Source organism: Danio rerio, chromosome 19, assembly GCF_049306965.1.
Source record: "Danio rerio strain Tuebingen ecotype United States chromosome 19, GRCz12tu, whole genome shotgun sequence".
In the NCBI taxonomy this organism is placed as follows: domain Eukaryota; kingdom Metazoa; phylum Chordata; class Actinopteri; order Cypriniformes; family Danionidae; genus Danio; species Danio rerio.
Genome location: NC_133194.1, coordinates 22,939,037 through 22,963,279, shown reverse-complemented (window position 1 = coordinate 22,963,279; position 24,243 = coordinate 22,939,037). Strand labels below are relative to the sequence as shown.

Sequence of the window (24,243 nt, the reverse complement as noted above, 5' to 3'; positions counted from 1 at the left end):
TAAACACATTTAAAAACACATTTAAACCAGTACACATGGTTTGCAGGCTCCAGCTGGATCCACAAATGTTACAAGCTTGCAAAAAATAAAAAATACTGTCGAAAGAAAATGTAGCTGATAATTGAGAGAGCATTTTTGTTGCTTTGTGAAGAAGGATGGAGAGATTTTCCATCAATACTTCCATGCAAATGATGATTGCCCTTATTACTGATTGCGATTTTTATTTATTTTTTTAATTGAAAATGGCCTGTTCTCATTCTACTGCCCTCTATGCTGCTGTTACACAAAAGCTGATGTGAAACGAGAATAACTTTCTGCTGTTGACCTGCTTTACACCTGTGGTTTCAGCTAATGCTGCTTTGCTGCCAAAATATCTGTATACTTATATTCAACACATCTGTTTTAATTGTTCGAGTGACTGTAGTTCAACTGATTTAGTTTTTAAGGTCTAGAACGGCTATAAAAGTCTGTTAGGGGATATTTACTTCCAGGCTGAAGCGAAAACTGCACTTCAAATTGTTTGACAAAAGTAGTTTCTTTTCTGTAGTGTACAGAATCTTTAGATTTTTTCATCAATTAAAAAAACCTTTTTACTACAAAAAAAATCAACAAAATATTGATAATATATTATTGTTATTACTAAAATTATTAGCCTCTTTTTATATCTAGTCAAATATTTTTTACTGTCATCATGACAAAGATAAAGTAAATCAGTTATTAGAAACTATAATGTTCAGAAATGTGCATGTTGAAAAAATCTTCTCTCCTCTCCGTTAAACAGAAATTGGGAAAAATAAACAGCGAGGCAAAAAATTCAGGGGGGCTAATAATTCTGACTTCAACTGTAAATCTTTCATAAATTATAAATAAAAAAACATGAAATAAAAAATATATTTAAAAAAATAAAATAAATAGCATGTACCCTTTTAAAGTCCACCAGTTGAGAAAACAAGCAGACAGCCGGGCTGCCAGTCTCAATTGCCGAGGGCAATGAAGGAAAAATGTCACTCATTGCAACCCTGCTGAACAAGGTACCAAGGGAAACCAAAGCAGGAGTAGGAAAAAGACTGAAGGGATGGAGCGATCGACAGAGAGAGAGAGAGAGAGAGAGAGAGAGAGAGAGAGAGAGAGAGAGAGAGAGAGATAGAGAGAGATAGAATGAGAGAGAGAGTGTGACTGAAAGAGAAAGAGATGAAGGGCTAGAGTGGAAAGTGGGAAGCTGGTTATTAGAGAGGGATGGAGATCACTTCAGCCTGCAGGGCCAGAGGAGGAGAGGGGCGACTCAAACTCATCCATAAGAGACTACAGTCAGCAGGGAGTCCGGCGGCATAACACTTATTATAGATCCTAATAAATGTACTCCCAATTTACCAGCAGCACAGGTCAGGAGAAACACAGAGAGGGAAGAGAACAAAAGTGTGAAAAAAAAAAGAAGTGGACAGACACAGTTGCTCTGGGATTCCCTGCTCGGCGTGATTTTCTCTGGTGCTCCAGGCCAGTATCTGATCTGGGTTCTCGCTCACACAATAAATAGGTATTTTTCAGGCCAACTCTGCTTAACGAGACAATCAGAAAAAGGTTCAGATGAGAGATTATTCTTATGTAATAGGCATGTTTGGACCAGTGGATTAAAAAAATGTTTTAATAGGCTCTTTTTTTTTTTTTTACTGTGACTTTCTGACAGGAAACAGTTTGTATATTGCTTTCACAACTAGGGCTTGTGCATCATGAATCGTGCCTCCCAAGAGGGTGATGTGAACCCCTACACAGTTTTTTATTATTCATTTAAAATAGAATAGTTCAAATAACCACTGAATGTTCCATTATTTTTAATGTAATAAAAGTAAAAACTACAGTCTATGTGTGTTTATTTTTTATGAAAAGAGACCCATTTCTCTGATTGGATGCGTTGCGGAGTCTTGTGCATCATTGCATCTTTAGCATGTGTACATGGAGTAAAGCCTTGATGCTAGAAACCTGTTTTTCCCACAATATTTTAAGGATAGGGTAAAATATGGATATTAGAAAATGACTCGTTGTTTCTTCTTTAACATATAAAGGTCGCCTTCAGCTTTAAATTATACTCCTATCACTCTGCCTTCTCAGACAGCACCACCTATCCCAAACTCAGAGATTTTGAGTAATTGAGTGGGGACGGAATTTTCAAATACATGGTAGAATTCTTTCTCCTCAATGTTTTTGACCACAGATGTTCAATGCTTTACGAACAGAAGGCCCAGTTGGTACAGCTAGCTCAAAATTCCACAACCAAATGGAAGGACATTGTTTTAAGGAGATTTAAGGTTTGTACATGCCGCCTATTACTTTTTTAAAAGGTTAGTCATGTGTTTATTACACACACTTAAATGTGGCTATTCCAACAGTATTACATCTAATAAAGGTCAACCTGTTTTGTTGGTAATAATTATTAATTCTGTGATCTTTCTTTTTCAATTTATGGGAAATGAGCTGACAGTATGAGCTGATCTGTACCAGTTGTTGCACTGTATTGGGTTTCTTTATGCCTCATTTTTTTTATTAAATGTATGGTTGCTGATAATGTGCCCCATGATTGCATGTTGCATGCCCCCCTGCTAGTTATGTTCTGGCATAGGCTTTGGGTTGACAGGACATTAATAATGAAAAGCCTTAAACAATATATGAAGAATTTGGTTCCAAAAAAAAAAAAAAAAAAACATTTAAAAAATGAAGTTTCCAACAAAATCAGCACTGTATCTCAGTTCATGAAAGTCAGTTTTTAATTTTTTGTAAAATTCAACAACTGGTTAATTATTCTATTATGTTTTCTTGTTATTTTTCAAAATTATGAAAACGCTAGTCTCCATTCTCTGCAAAACACAATATAGCTACTCAACCAATCCCAGCACACCATTCCACACACTGTAAACCATTGTTGCGTTAGTTACTGACAATAGGTAACTAGTTATAGCTACTAGTTACTCCATTAAAAAAGTATGGGGACTCGGTCAGGACGGTGGGGGGAAAAAATAGGTGGTAGAAAAAAAATGGGTGGGAGTGAAAGGAAAAATCATTTTTTAAGTTTTTGCATTCCCTCGCAAAAGTGTTTTTCCACAAACACTTCCTGTTCACTTCATACAAGTCAACCCTCCTGTTTTTGCCAAGATTCTCCCATATTTTACCATTCTATTGTGCTATCTGTAACGCCCTGGGTTCACTTGAGGAAGGCACAGGCTCGCAAGATTATCAAAACACATTTATTTATTATAATTACTCACAAGGAAGAACACTGGATGACCATGAGGTGAAAACAAGCAACAAACAAGACATCACAAGGAGAGATGCCGGATCAGGGACTAACTGAATGCAGGGACTTAAATACACAGGAGATGATAAACTGATTACATACAGGGGTAGACACAGGTGGAGGTGATAAACATAATGACATGGTGGGCAAACAGAACAAAGGAGCACTTTGTGAGTGTCACATGATGAAATGGAGACTGGGGCTGGGTCCGAAACCGTATACTTCCATACTATATAGTAGGCTAAAATCAGTTTGTGAGCCGAAAAGTACTGTATGTCCCAATTCATAGAATTCGAAAATCAGTATGCGAGAAGTACTCGGATGACTTACTACTTCCGGCGAAATTCTGGAGTGCGCATCCCATGCACGCTGCGCTATCCCATGATGCCCCGCGAGCGAATTAATGAATGGGAGTGAAGCGACGCAAATTACGCAGGTAGGTCGCGTGACCATGACAAAATGGCGGATGTAGTACGTCCTAATTCCATTTATACTTTTCACATTCATACTGTACAGAACATACTTTCCTAACGGCCGAGTAGTCAGTTTAAATTCAAATGCAGTACCTACTGAGTAGTAGGCGGTTTCGGACGCAGCACGGGTGTGACACCATCACCCTATAATTAAGTATTTTCCCATATTTCTCATGTATTTTTAATCTTGAAAGCACATTAAATTTAATATAAAAATTAACTTTCTTTTTATTAAAGCTGCGCGTCAATCATCACCCTTCATATGCAACCTCTGAATCTGCGAATAGGGACGGGTTCTGTATCATAAACTGATCCCAGATCAGCCTATGTACATGCCACTTAAAGTGACACCTCGGTTATCAAACAAGTGAGGAGCAGCAAATGAATGTCTCGTTTTGTTTCGTTTCATTTGATAACAGAGGTGTCACTGTAAGAATGCACAGATCTATAATTAAAGCATTTGATTACTTTAACAACTGCTTGTGCTCATTTAAGAGACATTTAGTTGTGTTTAAAAATCAAACATGCAGGACAAACATGTTTACATATTATTAAGCGTATTTGCCTGTTTAAACACACACCCGAATCCGAAAGTGTCCAGCACTTTCGCTCCTTTTTAAATGGCGTGTACAGTAGCTGATCTGGGATCAGTTTATCATACAGAGCGTGTCTGTTAGTCAGGACTTATACCAGTCATTGGCTTATACATGCATTCGTTGATTCTGAGGTTGCATATGAAGGGTGATGAACGACACGCAGCTTTAATGGAAATAAAGTGAATGCAGACATTTTTATATAAATTTTAACATACTTTCAAGATTAAAAATATATGAAAAACATGGGAAAATGCTTAATGATAGGGGGATAGCGGAATAGAATGGTAAAATAGCCTAGGGGAGAATTCCATAAACTGTATGATGTGAACAGGAAGTGTTTGTGAAAAAACAGTTTGCGAGATAACGCAAAAACTTTTAAAACATTTTTTTATATCACTGTTTTATCTCCCACCCATTTTATTTCCACCATCACGTCCCTTCCGACTCTTCGTATAAAAGTAACTCAGTTACTTTATCGATTACTTACAAAAAAATGTAATGCATTACATCATTAAGTTAAGTCGTTTTTGAGTTACTTTTCCAAAGAACACTTTTACTGAACCCTTTTTTAAGAACCATTAATGCCCTTATACTGTCACTTCAGTCCTGCATAGAGAATACACTGCAGCTTCACAGTTTTAATTCATTTGCATTCTCATAACTAAAACACAAGACAAACTTAAATAAAAGTAATTTTTAAGCACTAATTTATTTAAGTCAGACCAGACCAGCAGCACAAAATTGAAAATATCACAGGGTGATAAACCAGCTGAATTATATATTCAGAAACAAAAAAGCTAAATCTAAAGTTGCTTTCAGCATCATACAAGTTTGTATTTAACCCTTAAACATGTTCCTTCACAGCTTGAGCATAAAAATAGACAACATACAACAAACACAAAACCTTTATAAAATAAATAAATTAATGTAATCTGAATTACCATTCAGAATCAATTTGGTAAAACTTGCACCAAAAACTGCTATTATAGAACACTATAAATTTTATGCATTTTAAACAAAACACTAACAAAACAGCTGCTCAAAAATGAAATTGATGAACAATTTTCAAACTAACCACAAAAGTGGTATGTCAGCAACTCAAGCAAGGTAAGCTGTGTATATTGAAAGTGAAAAAATCTGCTGTTGTATAACAGCTATAAAATGCTATATTTAAAACAAAACAAAAATAAATCACAGCATTTTGCCTGAGCAACACAACACTAAACATTTAAATAAGGGGTTCTAAAACATAACAAAAATGTGTCACTGTGTCTACTAAACTAATCAATTTTGTTATAATATGTAATATGTATAATATGTATAATATGTAATTTTGTGCTTTTACTTTATTTTTGTCCAGTCTGGCTTCTCGTACATGACGCATCTTCTTTACAGTGATTGGTTGTTGATTGAGTTAATATATTTAAAAAGTAACTGTATTAGTTTAAAACAGTATTAGTTTAAAACATTAGTAAAAAACAGTATTAGTTACTGTCAAAAGTAATTCTGTTACAGTAACGCACAACTAGTAACATGTTATAGCCCAACACTGCTGTAAATAGATAATAGCGATGTGGTGCTACAAATGAAAATTCATAAATTTTTTATTTAGTGAATATGATCTGATTCAACAATTCATACAAATAAACCCAAAATTCAAAGTTTTAATGGTAAGCTGCTCAAGAAAAAAAAAAAAAAAAAAAAAATATATATATATATATATATATATATATATATATATATATATATATATATATATATATATATATATATATATATATATATATATATATATATATATATATATAAACTAATCACTACTTGATCTTAAAAAACACATGGCTAAGTAAAATAATATAAAACAAAATTTGGTCTTTAACCCAAAATATTAATGAACCCTAGAGGGGGAAAAATGGTTTAATAAAAATTATACTACAACATCATAGTCAGTCCAAAAATCCCATAAGTTTTTCACAATCATTATTTAATTTATATTATTATTTATATTATATAAGTTCTATTTATACATTAAATGTTATTAATACATATTCAATAGTAACAATAGCAAATATTATTTTTAAAATAATTCTCATGTAAAAAATAATTATTACAAAACCAGTTGATCAGAATAATGATTAAAAAAATAATAAATAAATGATTTAATAAAATGTCATTTTAAATCATTTATAAGATTTAATACATTTTAAGATGAAGAAACAGCAAACAATATTATTCAGCAATAAAAACATGAATATCTTCTACAAAATTTATTACAGAAATTCCTTATACAAACATACACACACAAGACATACAGTACACACACTACCACACATGTACTAACCTTCTTTCTTCTCCTCAAGTGTAGATTTGGCTTTGGTGTCGGTGACGTCTTTAAAAGAGGCGAGGAACAGCACGACATCTCCTTTCTCATTCTTAATAGGCACAATATCCAGCAGACACCAAAAAACACTACCTGCAGTAGAATTGAGAGAGATTAATTCTTAATACACAGACATCTCAATAATAATTCCAGAGTATTTTGCAGAGGCAATCCCACTATACGAAGGTTCTATCTGGTTTAGCATCCAAATGAATAACACCCAGAAATAAACATTCGCTGATTTGAATATTCTGGTTTTTACTATTTTCTAACAATGGCAGCACTTCTTGATTCTTATGAATATTTGTCCCTTTATAACTATGCCTGCCCTCTCTTTGTGTTTCGGGTTAAGACTACATTAAACATCGAATAAAAATGCATATTTCAAAGCACTTCACAGGACCTTTAATGTACAAGTCACTTTTCATAAACTAGCTGCTAAACAATTAAATATCAATAATAATAGAAATATGTATGCATTGACATATAATTATTTAGGCAGCTTTAAATTAATTCCATAAAAGCCCCCCCCACACAAAAAAATATTTATTATAAAAAAGCAGTCATGCACCAAATTTCATATGAAACAAGCTCAGTATTTCAAGCTGGTCAAGAGAAAAGATGATTTTTAATTCAAGTCAGTTCACTGATGATTCAGTTCAGGTTAATAAGAATGCCAAATGATGAAGGATAGGATTCACCTGTAGGGCATCTCTACTGACCAAGCAAGCCAAAGGTGACAGTAAGAGACCTAAACTTCTTTAGGCTGCAAAAATTTTATATATATATATATATATATATATATATATATATATATATATATATATATATATATATATATATATATATATATGTATGTATATATGTATGTATATTTATTTATAAACATTGGGAGAAGCCAAGCTGAGACCTGTTCTTCTGAGCCAAGCTATTGAAAAAATAGCTCCCCTTTTTGGAGGTCTCCAATTCAATATATTTATCCAAGACCAAAAATACTTGACCTTTGTTGAATATACATTTTACATCACCTCTTTCCTCAACAGGTCTAAATGATTGAAGTTTTATTCTTTCTAAAGCCCTCCTGTTTGTGAGCTTGACTGGTCAGAGAGCTCAGTCTGTTGTGATTGGACTGCTGTGTACAGGTCAGTGAAATCTAAAAGAGTCTCCTCAGCTCTGGAGGTTTAAAAGGATAAAAGAAGGAGCAATGACAGTACACAAGAGAGAGACAAGAGAGCACAAGGCCTGGGAGATTTATGTTGCACTTTTGTTTTTGTTTAGACAGCAGTCGTCCATGAAGGATTTTCTTTGTACATGTTTTCTGTTAATTTTGAATATTAAACTTGTTAAGGGGATAGTTCACCAAAAAATGATATTCTCAAAACAACTCTTTTTATACTTTAAAACCTATTTGTGGTTTGCTGAACACAAAGTGAAGTTTATTTATAAACTAATTTCGAGAGGATCACATGCTTATGATTGCTTTATTTGCATTATTCAATTTATGATTCAACAATCAAACTATACCTAAGCCACTATAAATACCCTAAGTTCCATAGAAAAGCCATCTTAATTTTGAAGAATCTCTCCCCCCGGTCTAAAGTCCAGCGCAGAGTGCATTAGTTATGCACCTAGCTTACACACAAGATGTAGATTTTATTTATACCATATATATATGATATAAACATAAAGGATTAAAATATTACAAAACATATTATTTTCTAACCTACATAAATTTAAAAACCACTGCCTTCATGCCTTCTTCATCTCGGGGGGTTCATTCATAACAATTTGCTTTTGTATAATGTTATCATTATTACCAGTATTATTCATTATATGCATATTTATAATTGTTTTAATAAAAACAAGCTTAGATTTGCCCACCTGTCAGGTTTCAGACCATATGGGGCATAGCATGTGTATTTGGATATAACTCTTTAGATATAAAGTGTGTTGTTTGAACACAATTTGTTATTATTGTTCATTTATTCGTTTGCTGGAAATTAGAACTGAATTTAGAAAGTTTTAAAACAAATCTTTGCGCTTAACAAATGAAATTAACTATTTACAGGCTAATTGATGTCTGTGCATACAAGGTTTCCCTATCCACGAGAGCAAAAGTAGATTATGAGATGCCTTATCTCTCATTCTCGCGCTGCAGATGCTCTGTTTAACTGTTTTCTTGCTAGTGAAATGCTCAATTTTTCCACTTACAAAGTCCTCATGTAAATAGCAAATGCGCTTATGGCGCGACGCAACTGGCTCTTAAAGGGAATAGGAGATGAGACTCTGATTGGTTTATTCTCAGAACACACCTATAAGTCATTAAAAAAATAAGCTCAACCCTTTTAGACCATGTGCCACGGTGCAAAGCGGATTTTTCCATCCTTGTATTAGCAAAAGTGGATTCTGGCACACCCTGAAAGCGTTTGTGCCCTGTGCCCTGCGCCCTGCGGTTTGCTCTTTGCCCATGGACTGTCAAAATAGAGCCCATAGTGTTTGTTTTTTCTAAGGATGTCAATGGTTGCAGGCTTTCAGCTTTCTTCAAAACATGTCATCTTGTGTTCAACGGAAAAAAGAAACTCACAAAAGTTTCGAATCACTTGATTATAATCACTTGAGGGTGAGTAAATAGTATTTGCGTCCCCTCCGCCTCCTTCCCTTCAAGTATGAAGACTGAACTGCATTACATTTGTGCTGAAACTGGGGAGGAAGGAGAAAAAAAAATCTGCAAGAGTTCCCTTACAAGTAGTTCAATGTGAAATTAGACATTGAGGAACCACTATAGAGAAAAAATGGCATGATCTGTGTTTCTTAATACCAGCAAATATTCGACTGAGAGATTGGCAGTTGAATCAGGCACCTACAATGACAGCTTTAAATTCAAATCTACTATTCAGGGTCAGCACTAGGCCACACTATATATAAACATGGACTCCCATATTGATATATATTGCCAATATTTTATTATATTATGGTGGCTCAGTGGTTAGCAGTGTCACCCCACAGCAAGAAGGTCGCTGGTTCAAGCCCCGGCTGGGTCAGTTTGCATTTCTGTGTGGAGTATGCATGTACCCCTTCGGATGGGGAACTTCAATGCTTTAAGTGGATTTATTTATTAATCCACGAATGGGGATTTCGTTTCAGAAAGCCAATTGTCTGAAAGAGTATATAACGGGCCAATGAAATGCCAAATGAGTTGGCAGCGTAAGCTTGCGCACCTGGAACTTATTGCCAATTAGCTCCGCATACAAGCACAGGGAAAGCAAGGAAACGCCATCCTTTTCGCTTCATAGACTATTACATCCTTCTGAGAGAGTCGATGAGGGTTCCTCCTGCTGTCAGCCAGCATTTTCGAGCGAACGAGAGCATTCTCCCGGTCCAGAGTGTGTACCCGCAGCGGCAGACGGTCGAGCTGGGTTTCTCCCTTGCCCTGCGTTTTTTGGGTCCGGTCCTCCAGAGCGATGCATATAAAGTTGCAACATCACAAAAAGAGCAACAAAGTCGTGCAGCACGTCCTTTTCAGGATGGCGCTCTGACCGTGCATTTCTGGATGCGGTGGTTTCCTGTTACATGGCTGCGGGCCAGGCTGCTTCCGCCTTGTACGCGATGGCTACCTACCAGCGCTACCAAACGCAGGCTCTGGCCGAGCTTCACGAGGGTGGGTCCAACCCAGGCTTGTGAGCTTCGCACCGCATCCGACTATGCTCTTCGGACCACTAAGTCTGCTGCGTGTGCGTTGGGGAGGACGATGTCCACATTAGTGTTCCAGGAGCGCCACCTCTGGCTAAACTTGGTTGATATGCGCAAAGTCGACAAAGTCTGCTTTCTTGACTCCCCCATATCCCAAGCTGGCCTGTTCGGTGACACCGTCTGTGATTTCACTCAGGAATTCAAGGTGGTGAGAGAGTAGTCTGAGGCTATGGGTAATGTCACCTATCGGCGGGAACGTAAGCCAGTGGCTCACGAGCGCTGGGAGGACGGTCTCCTTTCTCCCTCCCCTTGAGCCTCCACCTCCGGAGCTTGGGTGCAGAGTGAGAGCAAATCTCTCGCCTCCAGCTCTTCCGCGGGACTCTCGCGCTTCCCGGATCAGCACACCCACTCCACGCTGCCCCACTGCTGGTACGTCAGCGATTGTAGCGATGAGTCCATTAGCGAGAGCTTTGCCTGCCTGGTTAGCGCGGGCCAGCCCTTTACGATGGCTCATACGCACAATCAGACTCGGCTATGCGGTTCAGTTCGCGAAACGGCCCCCAAAGTTCACAGGTGTGTATTCACCAGGGTCAGCCCTCTGTCCGCCCCTGTCTTGCGAGAGGAGATTGCTGTCATCCTGGCGAAGGATGCAATCGAGCCAGTCCCTCCAGCCGAGATGTAGAGTGGGTTTTACAGCCCGCATTTCATCGTGCCCAAAAAGAGCGGTGAGTCACGGCCAATCCTAGATCTGCGCGTTTTGAACCGCTGTCTGCACAAGCTGCCGTTCAGAATGCTCACGCAGAAGAGCATCCTCCGGTGCGTTTGATCTCTGGATTGGTTTGCAGCAATAGACCTGAAGGACGTGTATTTCCATGTCTCCATTCTTTCTTGCCACCGTCAGTTTCTGCAGTTTGCGTTTGAAGGTCGAGCTTAGCAATACAAAGTCCTCCCCTTCGGGCTCTCTCTGTTTCCGCGGGTCCTCACCAAGATCGCGGAGGGTGCCTTAGTGCCCCTTCGGCTCGCGGGCATCCGCATACTCAATTATCGTGACGACTGGCTGGATTTAGCCCAATCTCGGGAGCAATTGATTATGCACAGAGACAAAGTGCTCCGGCACCTCCACCTGTTGGGGTTTCAGGTCAACCGAGAAAAGAGCAAACTCGCCCCCGTGCAGAGGATCTCTTCTCTCGGGCTGGAGCTGGACTCGATCACCATGGGAGCGCGCCTCTCCGGAGAGCGTGCTCAGCTGATGCTGAACTGTCTGAGAGAGCTCGACAGCAAAATAGTGGTCCCACTGAAATTATTTCAGAGGCTCCTGGGGCATATGGCATCCGCAGCCGCTTCACGCCGCTCAGATTACTCCATATGAGACCACTCCAGCACTGGCTTCACGATCGAGTCCCCAGACGCGCATGGCACGCGCACACACAGAGTCACTGTTACTGTGCTGTGTCGCCGTGCCCTTAGCCCTTGGAACGACCCTTCGTTCCTACAGGCCGGAGTGCGCTTGGAGCTGTTGGCAGTGTTCCTCGCTCTCCACCGTTTTTTTCCGGTGCTGGAGCAGCAACACGTGCTGGTCAGGACGGACAGCATGGCGGCGGTGGCAAATATCAACCGTATGGGGGGTATTCGCTCTCGCCGCATGTCTCAGCTTGCCCGCCGTCTGCTCCTCTGGAGCCATCTGTGGCTGAAATAGCTGTGCACCATTCACATTATAGGCAAGCTCAACCGTGCAGCTGATGTGCTCTCACGGCAGCCCTACGTTCCGGAGAATGGAGACTCCACCCAGAGTCTGTTCAGCTGATATGGGCGCGATTCGGGGAAGCCCAGATCAATCTATTTGCTTCTCCCGAGAACACTCATTGCCAGTTGTTTTTTTCCCTGACCGAGGGCTCTCTCGGCACGGATGCACTGGCCAACAGCTGGCCTTGGGGCATGCACAAATATGCGTTTCCCCCAGTGAGCCTGCTTGCGCAGTTACTGTGCAAGGTCAGGGAGGGTGAGGAACAGGTTGCTGGTGGTGCCCCTCTGGCCTAACCGGACCTGGATGTCAGAGCTCTCCCTCCTCGCGATGGCCCTCCCTGGCAGATCTCTTTGAGAGAGCACCTACTCTCTCAGGGACAGGGCACCATCTGGCACCCTCGCCCCGATCTTTGGAACCTCCACGAGGGTCCTTAGACGCGAGGAAGACTTAGGTAACCTACCGATTGTGTTGGTTAATACTGTCACTCGGGCTAGAGCCCCCTCCTCGAGTGCGCCTATGCCCTGAAGTGGAGTCTATTCACTCAATGGTGCGTCTCTCGCAGAGAAGACCCCCGAAATTTGCCAGATCAGCGTTTTGCTTCTTTACTCCAAGAGAAGCTGGAAAGCAGGCTGTCACCCTCCACACTCAAGGTTACGTGGCTGTCATCTCCGCTCTTATGACGCGGTGGCTGGCAGCACCGTGGGAAGGCATAACCTAATCATCCAGTTCCTCAGAGGCGCTAGGAGAATTAACCCACCCCGCCCCCTTCTCATGCCCTCTTAGGATCTCGCCCTCATTCTCACGAGCCTGCATCAGATCCCTTCGATCCTCGACTCAGTATCTTTAAGATTTCTGTCCCTGAAGACAGCTCTGCTGGTCGCGATGATATCGATTAGAGGGTCGGAGACCTGGAGGCATTTTTCAATCGGTGACTCGTGCCTGTAATTCGGGTTGGCTTACTCTCATGTTCCTGAGACCTCGCCCAGGATATGTGCCCAAGGTTCCTACCACACAGTTTTAATACCAGGTAGTGAGCATGCAAGCCTTGCCCCCGGTGGAGGCAGACCCAGCCCCTTTCATACCTTTCCAGTTCGCGCTATGCATATTATCTGGACCGCACTCAGAGCTTAGATCATCTGAGCAGCTCTTTCTCTGTTATGGCGGTCGGCAGCAGGGAAGTGCCGCATCGAAACAAAAGTTGGCCCACTGGATAGTGGATGCCATCTCTTTCGCTTATCAGAGCCAAGGCGAGCCATGTCCCCCGAGAGTGCGTGCGCACTCCACTCGGAGCATTGCATCCTCTTGGGCGCGTGCACGCGGCCCCTCTCTAACAGACATCTGTAGAGCTGCGGGCTGGGCGACACCTAATACATTTGCAAGGTTTTACAATCTGCGAGTGGAGCTGGTTTCCTCAAGGGTATTAGGTAACCCTAGGTGATTGAGGAAACAATTTGGTTAAGGTGTTGAAACACGCTTGCTGCGCCATTCTCCCTAACACGGAGATACGTGCACCTTTTTATCTGTCAGTAATGTTCCCCGTCAGGTGAGCCCTGCAGATTCCTCCGAGGCCCCCAGCACTGACTCAGCGGAGGAGTCACTTGCTGGCCCACTACGTTGTAGGTCTGCCCACTGGTCAGTCCGCGTTTTGGGTATAGGTGCCCGCTATGCGTGATCCCCACTAGGCGATCCAATATGCTTAATCAGGGATTTGAGGGATGACAGTGAGTTGTTCATGTATGTGTGGATTGAATGTTAACTACTTTCTTTGCCTTTCGTGAGTAAGCCTTCTAGAGCTGACGGGCCATCAGGACCTATTTTAGTGTTTGTGTCTTTTTAAAAGAATTATTGTGAATAAACTTTTGTAATTTTGTAGATACTCGTGCCTCGGTCAGCTCCTTTATGACTAAAAGAGACAAACCTTTTATATTTTTCCTAGGTTTGAATCCCAGGCGTACTAGGGTTAATCAAATTTAATGAAGTTTACTCCACCACATTCTGGCGTAGTCGGCAGGGTTGGTGGTGGTTTAGAGGTAGTTGAATCAACTGCTTCTCCCCTGCACCCCTCACTCCACCACACATTATAACAGGTTTTCATTTAAGTGTTGGTCAGTTTATCTGCTTGACAATCTTATACAACGGCAATAAAATTGACCTCAAATACACAAACTGAGCAATTTTTCTGCTTAGTTAAAAGAGATTGCAAGTTTTTTTAAAAATGGTAAGAAGAGTTGCCAGTGTTTTTTGGGGGGATACATTTGAATTTGTAAAGAGTTGATAAATTATTGCAGAATATATTGGAGAACAAAATAGTGCTAACAGCCTTGTGCTTGTGTGGTTGCATCAACACAAAACATTACAGTGTCTATAGTGACACGAGATTGATAATCTATCATTCATTCATTTTCTTTTCGGCCTAATCCCTTTATTTATCTGCGGTTGCCACAGTATAATAAACTGCCAATTTATTCAGCATATGTTTTACACAGTGGATGCCCTTCCAGCTGCAACCTATCACTGGGAAACATCTATACATTCACTTTGGACAATTTAGCTTACCCAATTCACCTAATCAACATGTTTTTGGACTTGTGAGGGAAACCAGAGCACCCGGAGGAAATCCACGTAAACATGGGGAGAACATGCAAACTCCACACAGAAATATCAACTGACTCAGCCAGGGCTTGAACCAGCGGCCTTTTTGCTGTTGGGCGACTATGCTACCCACTGCACCACAGAGCTGCCCAGTTGGATAATCAATAAAAAGCTATGTACCGCAGAATTTTGGAATATATTTCAAATTGCAGATATTATTGTATTGTATGAATATTGTGATAATATTGTAGCCTTGCAGACTTCCCACGCCTATCAAGTAGGAAATTAATTTTGAAGCTTCAGTGATTACAGTGGAAGTTTTTGTGAAAGATATAATGTCGAACTAGAATAAATGTTCTGTCTCTACAGTTCATTTAATAAAAAGGATGCACAGAGCCCTTATGCGGAGATGATTTAGGTGATTTATGCGATTTATGCAAATCACCAAACGTGTGGTCATTTACAAATTCACTAACATTAGAATGAGCAAGTTTGCTGCAAGCGAAGAAGAGGTCAAATTAAACCCTGCACTTTATTCAATATTTTGGTTCCACTATACCTCAAAACTCAAGTAAAGTCTATAGGAACTTCCGGTTAATACAGATTTTTCAGAATTTGTTTGCAGATTAGGTTAAAATAATTAATGATACAATAAAATAAGTGAAAAATACAAATCTTTTACACAATTATTAGTGAATAAGACCTAACAATTTTGTCATGTTCTTTGGTCTTTACTCACAATCACTAACAGCATAAATACTGCAAGAATACTAGGGGTGTAATGATAAACTAAAGTCACGATTCCTTACATCTCAATACTAAACTCATGTTACAATATTATCTTGATATTTTATTCTATTGTATTAGTACTATTATTTTTATTTCTCCTAACAATGCACAAAGGAATTTTTAAGCGAAACGACTGACGTAGCCTTCATTCAAACTTCTAAGTATGTACAGTAAGGTCACGTGTCCACGGAATATCATTATGCTAAGTATTAGCTAACATAAAGATGGAATTGGGTGAATTGTACCTAAAAAGTTCATTAAGGTGACTATTGTAAAAAAAACAAATATATATCATGAGGCACATCATTTACATCAGTGATAAATCAGCACAAATCAGCACATATTTATTTCACGATTTTTAGTATTAAAATATATCATTAAATCCCTAATGAAAAGCTGCTTGAAAGGGTTGGCCAGGGCTGTGGAATGCTTGATTATGTTTGAGGACATGCACCAGACAAATTTCTTGAAAAACAACATCTGAACAATGACTATGTGCAGTAGCCATAGCACTGAGGTTTTCAATGGCATTGTCAAAAAGGAAAATACTGTGCTACAAACTATCTAGTCTGAAGGCTACTCTAAATTTTTACCATGGATTCAATATAGCAACAAATGAGTTAGTATCATAGTAACAAAATGCAGCTGCCAGAGTTCTTACCAGGTCAAGAAAATATGATCATATCACCTCAACTTTATCTTTTATACATTGGTTACCTGTTAAGTTCTGCATTGTTTCTTACCTATACTTTAAATTGTTCAGATTCTGTTTAATCATTTAGTCCATTTAGTATCTCAAAACTCAGGGCTCCTGGTAATACCCAGAATAGCAACTCTACTAACGGAGGTCGAGTATTCTAATATATGGCTCCTTAACACTGGAATAGCCTTCTTGATAAAGTCCAAGACACACTCTCTCTGTTCAAAACTAGATTAAAGACTTGTATTTTTAGTAAAGCATATGCACAATGCATCACATAACTGTACGATAAGTCAGTGTGCTCCATGCAGGTGAGTGGGCTTGACAAACCACCTGTAGGACACACTCGTCCTCTTTATGCACCAGGAATTTTGTTAGAAATACTTCTGTTTTATAAGTTTATAACTGTATAAGTATAACTGATTAACAGTAAATGTGCCATATTTCAGCAGTGGTTATGCATGGTTTTACCGATGAAATAACTGTAATAAACCTATTAAATTTGACCTATAAAACTGTAATCAAACTGAAATCAGAATGCAAATCCAGTTTTTACCAATGTTGTTGTTTTACTGAAAATGCATAATGCATCTGCATAACATCCTTTAAACCAGGGAATAATGCAGAAGTATAGCAGGCTGTCAATTCACTGAAATTCAATAGTATTTCAGCACTGAATGAGACCAGTTAATTTAAATGCTGCTACAGGAAGCATTTTAGCTTACTTGGCAAAAACATTACTTCCAATCTATTTAAAGTGAGATAAAAACTGAAACAAAAACAGACCAGCACATCCAAAAAGAGCAGCATCATTATGGCATCCAATTTCTATGTATGTGTGTGTGTGTGAATGCTTGTTTGTCTGTCTCTATTGAGCGGTGTGGGTGTGCGACAGGGCATTTATATGTGTGCTTAGCTGTATGTGTGTGCGTGTGTTCCTCTCTCCACCAGTAGCCGTTACTGGAAGCCTCCAGGGGAATTCCGTCTGATTGCTCACAGCTGGAGAAGTCTTTGTCAAATCTCTCATTTCCTCACGAAAAAGCCTCACCATTATGGAGAAGAAAAAAGGGATGAAATAATAAGGCTCTCTAGAACAAGTGCGCTGGAGATGTTCCATTCAATATAGAACAAAGGGGGAGAGGAGAATAAGCAAAAGCAAAACGGTACAGCGAAACAGTAAAACGCCAAAGCACTGTTTGAGATCTAAAACCCTAACAAATGCAATATAAAATATAATATAATATAATTCAAAATTATATAATATAATATAATGGACAAGCAAATGCATCATTTATATATATATATATATATATATATATATATATATATATATATATATATATATATATATATATATATATATATATATATATATATATATATATATATATAAATACCTACAAAAAAATTTTAGATTTCTATATCAACACAACCATTTAATTTGGCCTGCAGTACACACAAAAAAAAAACATTTTCTTTTGCTTTCCAGTCCAAAGCTGAATTTTTTTAACAAAATATTATAAGCCTTTCTAACAAAAATAGAAGCCTGTTAACAAAGAATGTATGACTTTTTGCCTTAATAACACTGGGATGAAACATTGCCATTTTAATTGGTTTCAATGGGGACCTTTTTTGAAGGTCCTGAGAGAAATTACTTTTTGTGCTTATTGTAAAATAGATTTATTAGAGGTAATGAGGGCGACATTTTACCATTTCCATAAAAGTTAAAGTTGCTGCAATGGTAAATGGTCAAATGAAGGTAATATCTGTGTTGTGAAAAACCAACCCACTGTAAATGGCAAGTTTTAGGCTTGTTTTAATAATTATTTTATTTCTTTTATTTAGCATACATTTTAATTCAATGCGACTTATAAATGATGACAACATGAACAAGTAAAATCACCACAAGAGTAATAATATAGACAATATGCTAATGTGTGATGTCTCGGTTAGTAAAGCATAGTGGACATAAGTTTTTTTTTTATTATATTATAAACAAAAATCAAACAAAGAATATTCAACTCGATAGGTTTAGATATAGGACATAGTGTTAGAGGACCAGGTATTGGCTAAAGTTTATATTTTTTAGGGATACTCTTAAAGGGGTGGTCCAGAATGTAATTTTAGACTTGGCTGTGTTAATAAAATGCAAAGCAATGAGTGTTCATGTTTCACTTTAAGAAAATTGTGTTATTTTTTCATATATCTTACTTTGACTATACACAGCTACTCAGCTAACATGAAAACGACTGTCATATTTCCTAGTTCCTCTGAAAGGCCCGCCCTCAAGTGACTCTTCATAATGTGCTTCATAATGTCATCGTCATAATGTGCTGAGATTGGCTGATCGGCTCCACGTCATGCCCGGACAAGCACGCGCGTTTTGTGTAATTAGTCAGTCAATAATAGTCTGTAACAAGTGCAAATTGGATGCAGCTCCTTTAAGAGTGTTTGTGTGCCATTGTGTGTGTGTGTGTGTTTATATGTGTGAGTGTATACTATGAAGTATCTGTAACAAGAGAAGCGCATGTGCGCGGGACCAATGTTTATTGTTCTTTTTCTCTCATGCTCGGATTAAGTTATTTTCTGTGGTGACGCTGGTGACAGAATAAAGCACAAGATGTGGGATGAGACCTGTGTGAGCCTGGATTGATTTGTTTTTGCTGTTACACTCCAGTTGGGAGAGCATTGCTGTATTTTTTTTTTAATTCAACGCGTTACAGGAGGCGGAATATGTATGTTTAAGTAACATGAATCGTTCACTTATCTTTAGAGACTTTATTGTGTGAGATGTAAAACGCATAGAAAAGCTGCCGGTGTAGAGAAAAACTGCCGTCTCACGCAGAGAGTCAAGAGTGCGTGTACGTGTGTGTGTTTACAGCAGTTTGACTGATAAATATGGATTTGTAGCTAAATCGTTTGTTGTTGTGAACAGAATTTTCCCGTTGTTTACATCTTTGTTACAACATACCGTTAAGGCTAGACACTGTACATGTCATGATCAATTTTAACAAATAAAAACACTTACAGGTCGTGGCTCAAAGTTCACACCATCTCCTTGCTGCATCTTTGAGGAGATTTTAGCCGAATCCAGCAATGAACTAGCAGAGATTCTGGAAGCTGCGTTTTGTCAAATCATGCTTGCTATGTATTTTATAATTTTCTGAAACATAATTAATATTGAACTGTAAGCACTTCTGTGTTTGGGTTGTGTCATTTGGAAGCCCAAATACAGAAACAGACAAAGCGCTGTGGAACTAGCTGGATGGCATTTGCTCCCTCTGCTGTAATGTTACAGCGCCTCTAGCCACAGCCCGTAGCTGCGCAGTGTGGGTGTGCAATAAACGAACCTTTGTGATCTCACAGGGGGCGGATGTATTTTTTGTAGTCCCCAAAATTCAATCATTGTAGGCTTTGCTAAGCTAACTCTGTAAAAATCAAGGTCTCCCTTTTATTTGAACTTTGAGCATTTTACATTCAGAGATGCTGTTTATCTTCACACAGCTACATTACACATCAACTAAAGTTTAAAATATGATATCGTAGTGGACCACCCCTTTAACATTTTTTTCTCTTTCCTCTGTACCTAAAAAAACCTTTCTATGACCATAGGTGTAAACTAACAAAAACTACAGTATGTTCATGCTTCTGGCTGGAGTTATATTATTGTTATGAGTGAGACACTCATGCCGCTCTCTCCGTACCAGGGAACACTCACCCGAGTACTAACACATATACAAACTACATTACCCATCAGCCCACTAACAAGGAACTGATTTCAGCAATTACTCTACGAACATTTCTTAGTGTTTATCCTGGTTTGATTATCCTGTTTCTACCCCTGCCTGATCTCCACTTCTGATTGTGTGCCGCCTGCCTCGACACCTAACCTGCCTTCCGTACTTTGTCTGTTAGCCGCCAGCCCCGACATTAGCCTGCTCTCTGTTTTTTGACTGTTAGCCGCCAGCCCCGACATTAGCCTGCTCTGTTTTTCGACTGTTAGCCACCAGCCCCGACATTAGCCTGCTCTCTGTTTTTTGACTGTTAGCCGCCAGCCCTGACATTAGCCTGCTCTCTGTTTTTCAACTGTTAGCCACCAGCCCCGACATTAGCCTCCTCTGTTTTCTGACTGTTAGATGCCTGCCCCTACATTAGCCTGCCTTTTCGTACTCTGTAATCTGCTGCAAAGGAAATGAAAATATTCATAAGATTCTGGTCCAAATTGAAATTATATCATCACTGCAGATTTCTTGGCTGCACATGATATGTGCAATCTCCCATTCCACCACATTCCAAATGTGCCCTATTGGATTGAGTTCTGGTGACTGTGGGGGCCATGTGAGTACAGTAAACTGATTGTCATGTTCAAGAAACCAGTCTGAGATCATGGCGTGTTATCCTGCTGGAAGTAGCCTTGATACAGTCCTCAATTGGTACTAATGGGCCCAAAGTGTGCCACGAACATATCCCCCACACCATTACACCACCTCCATCAGCCTGAACCGTTGATACAAGGCAGGATGGATCTATGCTTTTATGTTGTTGATGCCAATTTTTGACCCTACCACCCAAATGTCATAGCAGAAATCAAGACTCAGACTAGGCAATGTTTTTTCAGATCCTCAGTTGTAGAATTTTGGGGAGCCTGTGCGAATTGTAGCCTTAGTTTCCCTTTTCTTTGATGACAGGAGTGGCACCCAGTGTGGTCTTCTGCTGCTGTAGCCCATCCGCCTCAAGGTTTGACGTGTTGTGAGTTCAGAGATGCTCTTCTGCATACCTCAGGTGTAAGTTTGAGTTACTGTTTGCTTTCTATCGCTTGAACCAGTCTGGCCATTCTCATCTGACCTCTGGCATCAACAAGGCATTTGTACCTACAGAACTGCCGCTCACTGGATATTTTCTCTTTTTTGGACAATTCTTTGTAAACCCTAGAGATGATTGTGTGTGAAAATCCCAGTAGACCAGAGGTTTCTAAAATACTTAGACTAGCCTGTCTGGCACCAACAACCATGCCACATTCAAAGTAACTTAAATAACCTTTCTTTCCCATTCTGATGCTCAGCTTGAACTGCAGCAGATCGTCTTGACCATGTCCACATGCCTAAATGCATTGAGTTGCAGCCATGTGACTGGCTGATTAGATTTGCATTAACGAGCAGTTGGACAGTGAGTGCATTTTGACTTGTCTCCAATCTTTACATTTGCCATTAGAGCCCATTGAATAAAATTATATTTAAAACTACTTCAACTGTGTTCGTTTGACAGTAAGAAATAATAAATGACTGAAAACTGAGATATACTAAATTCTAAAAATTAGCATTTTTAAGATTGAGAGTACGGTGTAGTAATACATCAGTCCCAATCTCCTTGTAAATTCCACAAATAAAACTGCACACCTGCTCGACTTTAGCTTGTAATCCACCTTTAGAGTCTCTCTGGTGCTTTTTGGCCAACCAACCAATAAAACCATCTGCTTCTAACAATGGCTAGAGATTTCACTTGCTAAAGATATGCTGTAATACCTCATCCAGTGGAAACTGCTGCTAATAAAAGTTTAAAAAGAGATGAAATATACTCAACATCACACACCATAAAAGTCAGACACCCTAAAAATGCATTAACTGTTCTGTTTTAGCATGTAAAGCAAGCTTTGCATCATTAGTAAAATATGTTATTTTCTTCTTACCACTCTTTTTGTAGAACATTATTTCCTCCTTGAGCTCGCTCCGTTCCTCGAGTGCCGCGTCCACGTGAAGAATTATGTGCTCGCTGGTCTCCGGTCCGTACAGAAACTTGCATGCGCAGCTCTGTTGCATGACCTCAGTTCGGGCAAATCCAGTGAGTTCACAGAATCCATCCGAGCAGTACACAATCGGGAAGCCTTTGGACACTTGTGCATTGGCCAGAATGAAGTTGCTGTCTGTTTCAAACACAAAGAATAATATAAAAAAAGAGATAAAATTAGCCCACTATTATTTATTGTCACTGGCATTTCATTCATTATTTTCCTTCGGCTTAGTCCTTTATTTGTTGGGGGTCATTACAACAGAATGAGCCGCCAACTTCTAGGATATGTTTTATGCAGTAGATGCCCTTCAAGCTGCAACTTTGTACTGGAAAACAACCATACACTCACTCATTCACACACACTCATACATTATAGCCAATTTTGTTTATCCAATTCACTTATGCCACATGTCTTTGGACTGTGGGGGAAACCGGAGCACCCAGAGGAAACCCATGCCAACATGGTGAGAACCTCACACAGAAATGCCAACTGGCCCAGCTGGGAATCGAACCACTGTGCCTGTCACAGACAATTTCTTATACAATTTTAACCTCATAATGGCAAAAAATACCAGTAAAGATACAAACCAGGTTTAAAAAATGTCCTGCTATGTTCACAAATCCACAGTTTTGCCCTTATATTTATTATTAATATATTTAAATACATCAATCACCAACCAATTTTTGGGATAAACACTTATTTTTATTAGTTTACATTCCCAAATGCAATACATTTTTGCACTGTAAAAAATTATGTGAAAATATTTCAAAAGTAACGTAAAGGTTCAAGAAACCCTTGAGTACTTTTTTTTTTTAACATCTTTTGTCAGCTAATTTCAGCTTCCAGGTTTAAAATGATTTTTGGGGCGTGATCAAAATATGTGACGTAGCGCAAAACTGCAAAAAACTGAGTTTTCTTATCCTATGAGAACAGCCAGCTTCTTAATTATTCATGACTGTGCATGCTTTATGAAGGCACAGACTCAGACACAGACCTGCCAGAACCAAGCTGTGAGACCCAGTGTTGATAACTGGGTGAGACTGCGTCCACGGACCCATGGCACACAGTGTTTAGCCGTTCATGAAGGGTCGTATGTGTTAGTTTCCATGATCCAAGGGGTTTGTTGCATTTTTTTTCCAACGATCCTGTCAGGGCCGAAACAAAAAACTGTTTGTGTGCAGCAAGCATTTTTTGCCAGGTTAGCAGTACGAGTATGGTGGAGAATGGCGGACTTTGTACTTTATCAGTGGAGTTCGCTCACATTTAGACACATCGCCGTCCTGCTGTGTTTGCCTAAATACTCCAGATTATCAGCAGGGCTAATGATTGAAACAGGCAGGGCAAGAGACCTGCTGCACTGAGTCTGCATTCAGACCTGGGGATTGAGGGAGAAGTCCTCATTTATGGTGTTTATATGAACACAAGTATCTTTATAATTATTTAAATTGTGGTTGTGTGTATATAAAATTACAAATGACAAATGTAGCAGGGCATTAAACTACTGTTTATTTTTTTGCATTTAAATTTGTAACCTATAAAATGCATCTTCTCAAGGTTTGTGTCTCACTTTGTGAGCTAACTGACAACAGTTGTTCGCTCCCCTCCTTCTCCCCTGCTCTGCTGGCCACGCCCACTCCTGCCTCAGACCTTGGAGCTCCACGCCCATGATGATGCAGTTTTTGATTTACGGTTAATGGTCCTGTAATCAGGGTTTCAACCTTTTTGTTGTTGTTGTTTATAAGGTCTAACTTAATATTTAGTTTAATATTTGCTTGTTCTCCCTGAACGAGATATGCCCGGATAGCTCTCCTCTTAAGGCTTTGGAAAGGGCAAGGAAATAGAGTCATAGAATTTGATCAAGGATTATGAATTTGTACAAAATAATGATGTGCGTAGATACATTGTTTATAATAAGCACTACTATATATATCACAATCACCAGCGATCCAGGCTTGCAGATAGCTTGTAAACAAGCACCACCACCCGGACAACAATTGTCACCTTATGAACTACAAACCCTGACATGCACCTCACACACACCTACTTCCGGAATTCTAATATAAACTGATTACATGGACTATTTATACAGCTCACATTCCCACACACTTTGCTGAGTCTTGTTGGTCAATCCCTGTAACATTACGAAGCAGTTCCTTTACCCTTGTCTTGTTTACTTGTTTTAGTTGTTTGCCTGTATCGACCTTA

General features: G+C 39.2%; 1 protein-coding gene across 13 annotated transcripts in view; it reads right to left on the bottom strand.

Moving 5' to 3' along the window:
- Nucleotides 1-24,243, bottom strand: part of kcnh8 (potassium voltage-gated channel, subfamily H (eag-related), member 8) — a 168,771-nt gene that overhangs the window by 100,627 nt on the left and 43,901 nt on the right. For all 13 annotated transcript variants that reach the window (XR_012395036.1, XR_012395037.1, XM_073931654.1 and 10 more), the window contains exons 2-3: nucleotides 21,937-22,170; nucleotides 6,697-6,828 (exon numbers count right to left, since the gene is read on the bottom strand). Coding sequence is in view for 11 of the 13 variants with exons in the window: in XM_073931654.1 (XP_073787755.1) it covers nucleotides 6,697-6,828; nucleotides 21,937-22,170 (366 nt within the window). In the remaining 2 variants the exon portion in view is untranslated. The remainder of the gene's footprint in view (nucleotides 1-6,696; nucleotides 6,829-21,936; nucleotides 22,171-24,243) is intronic.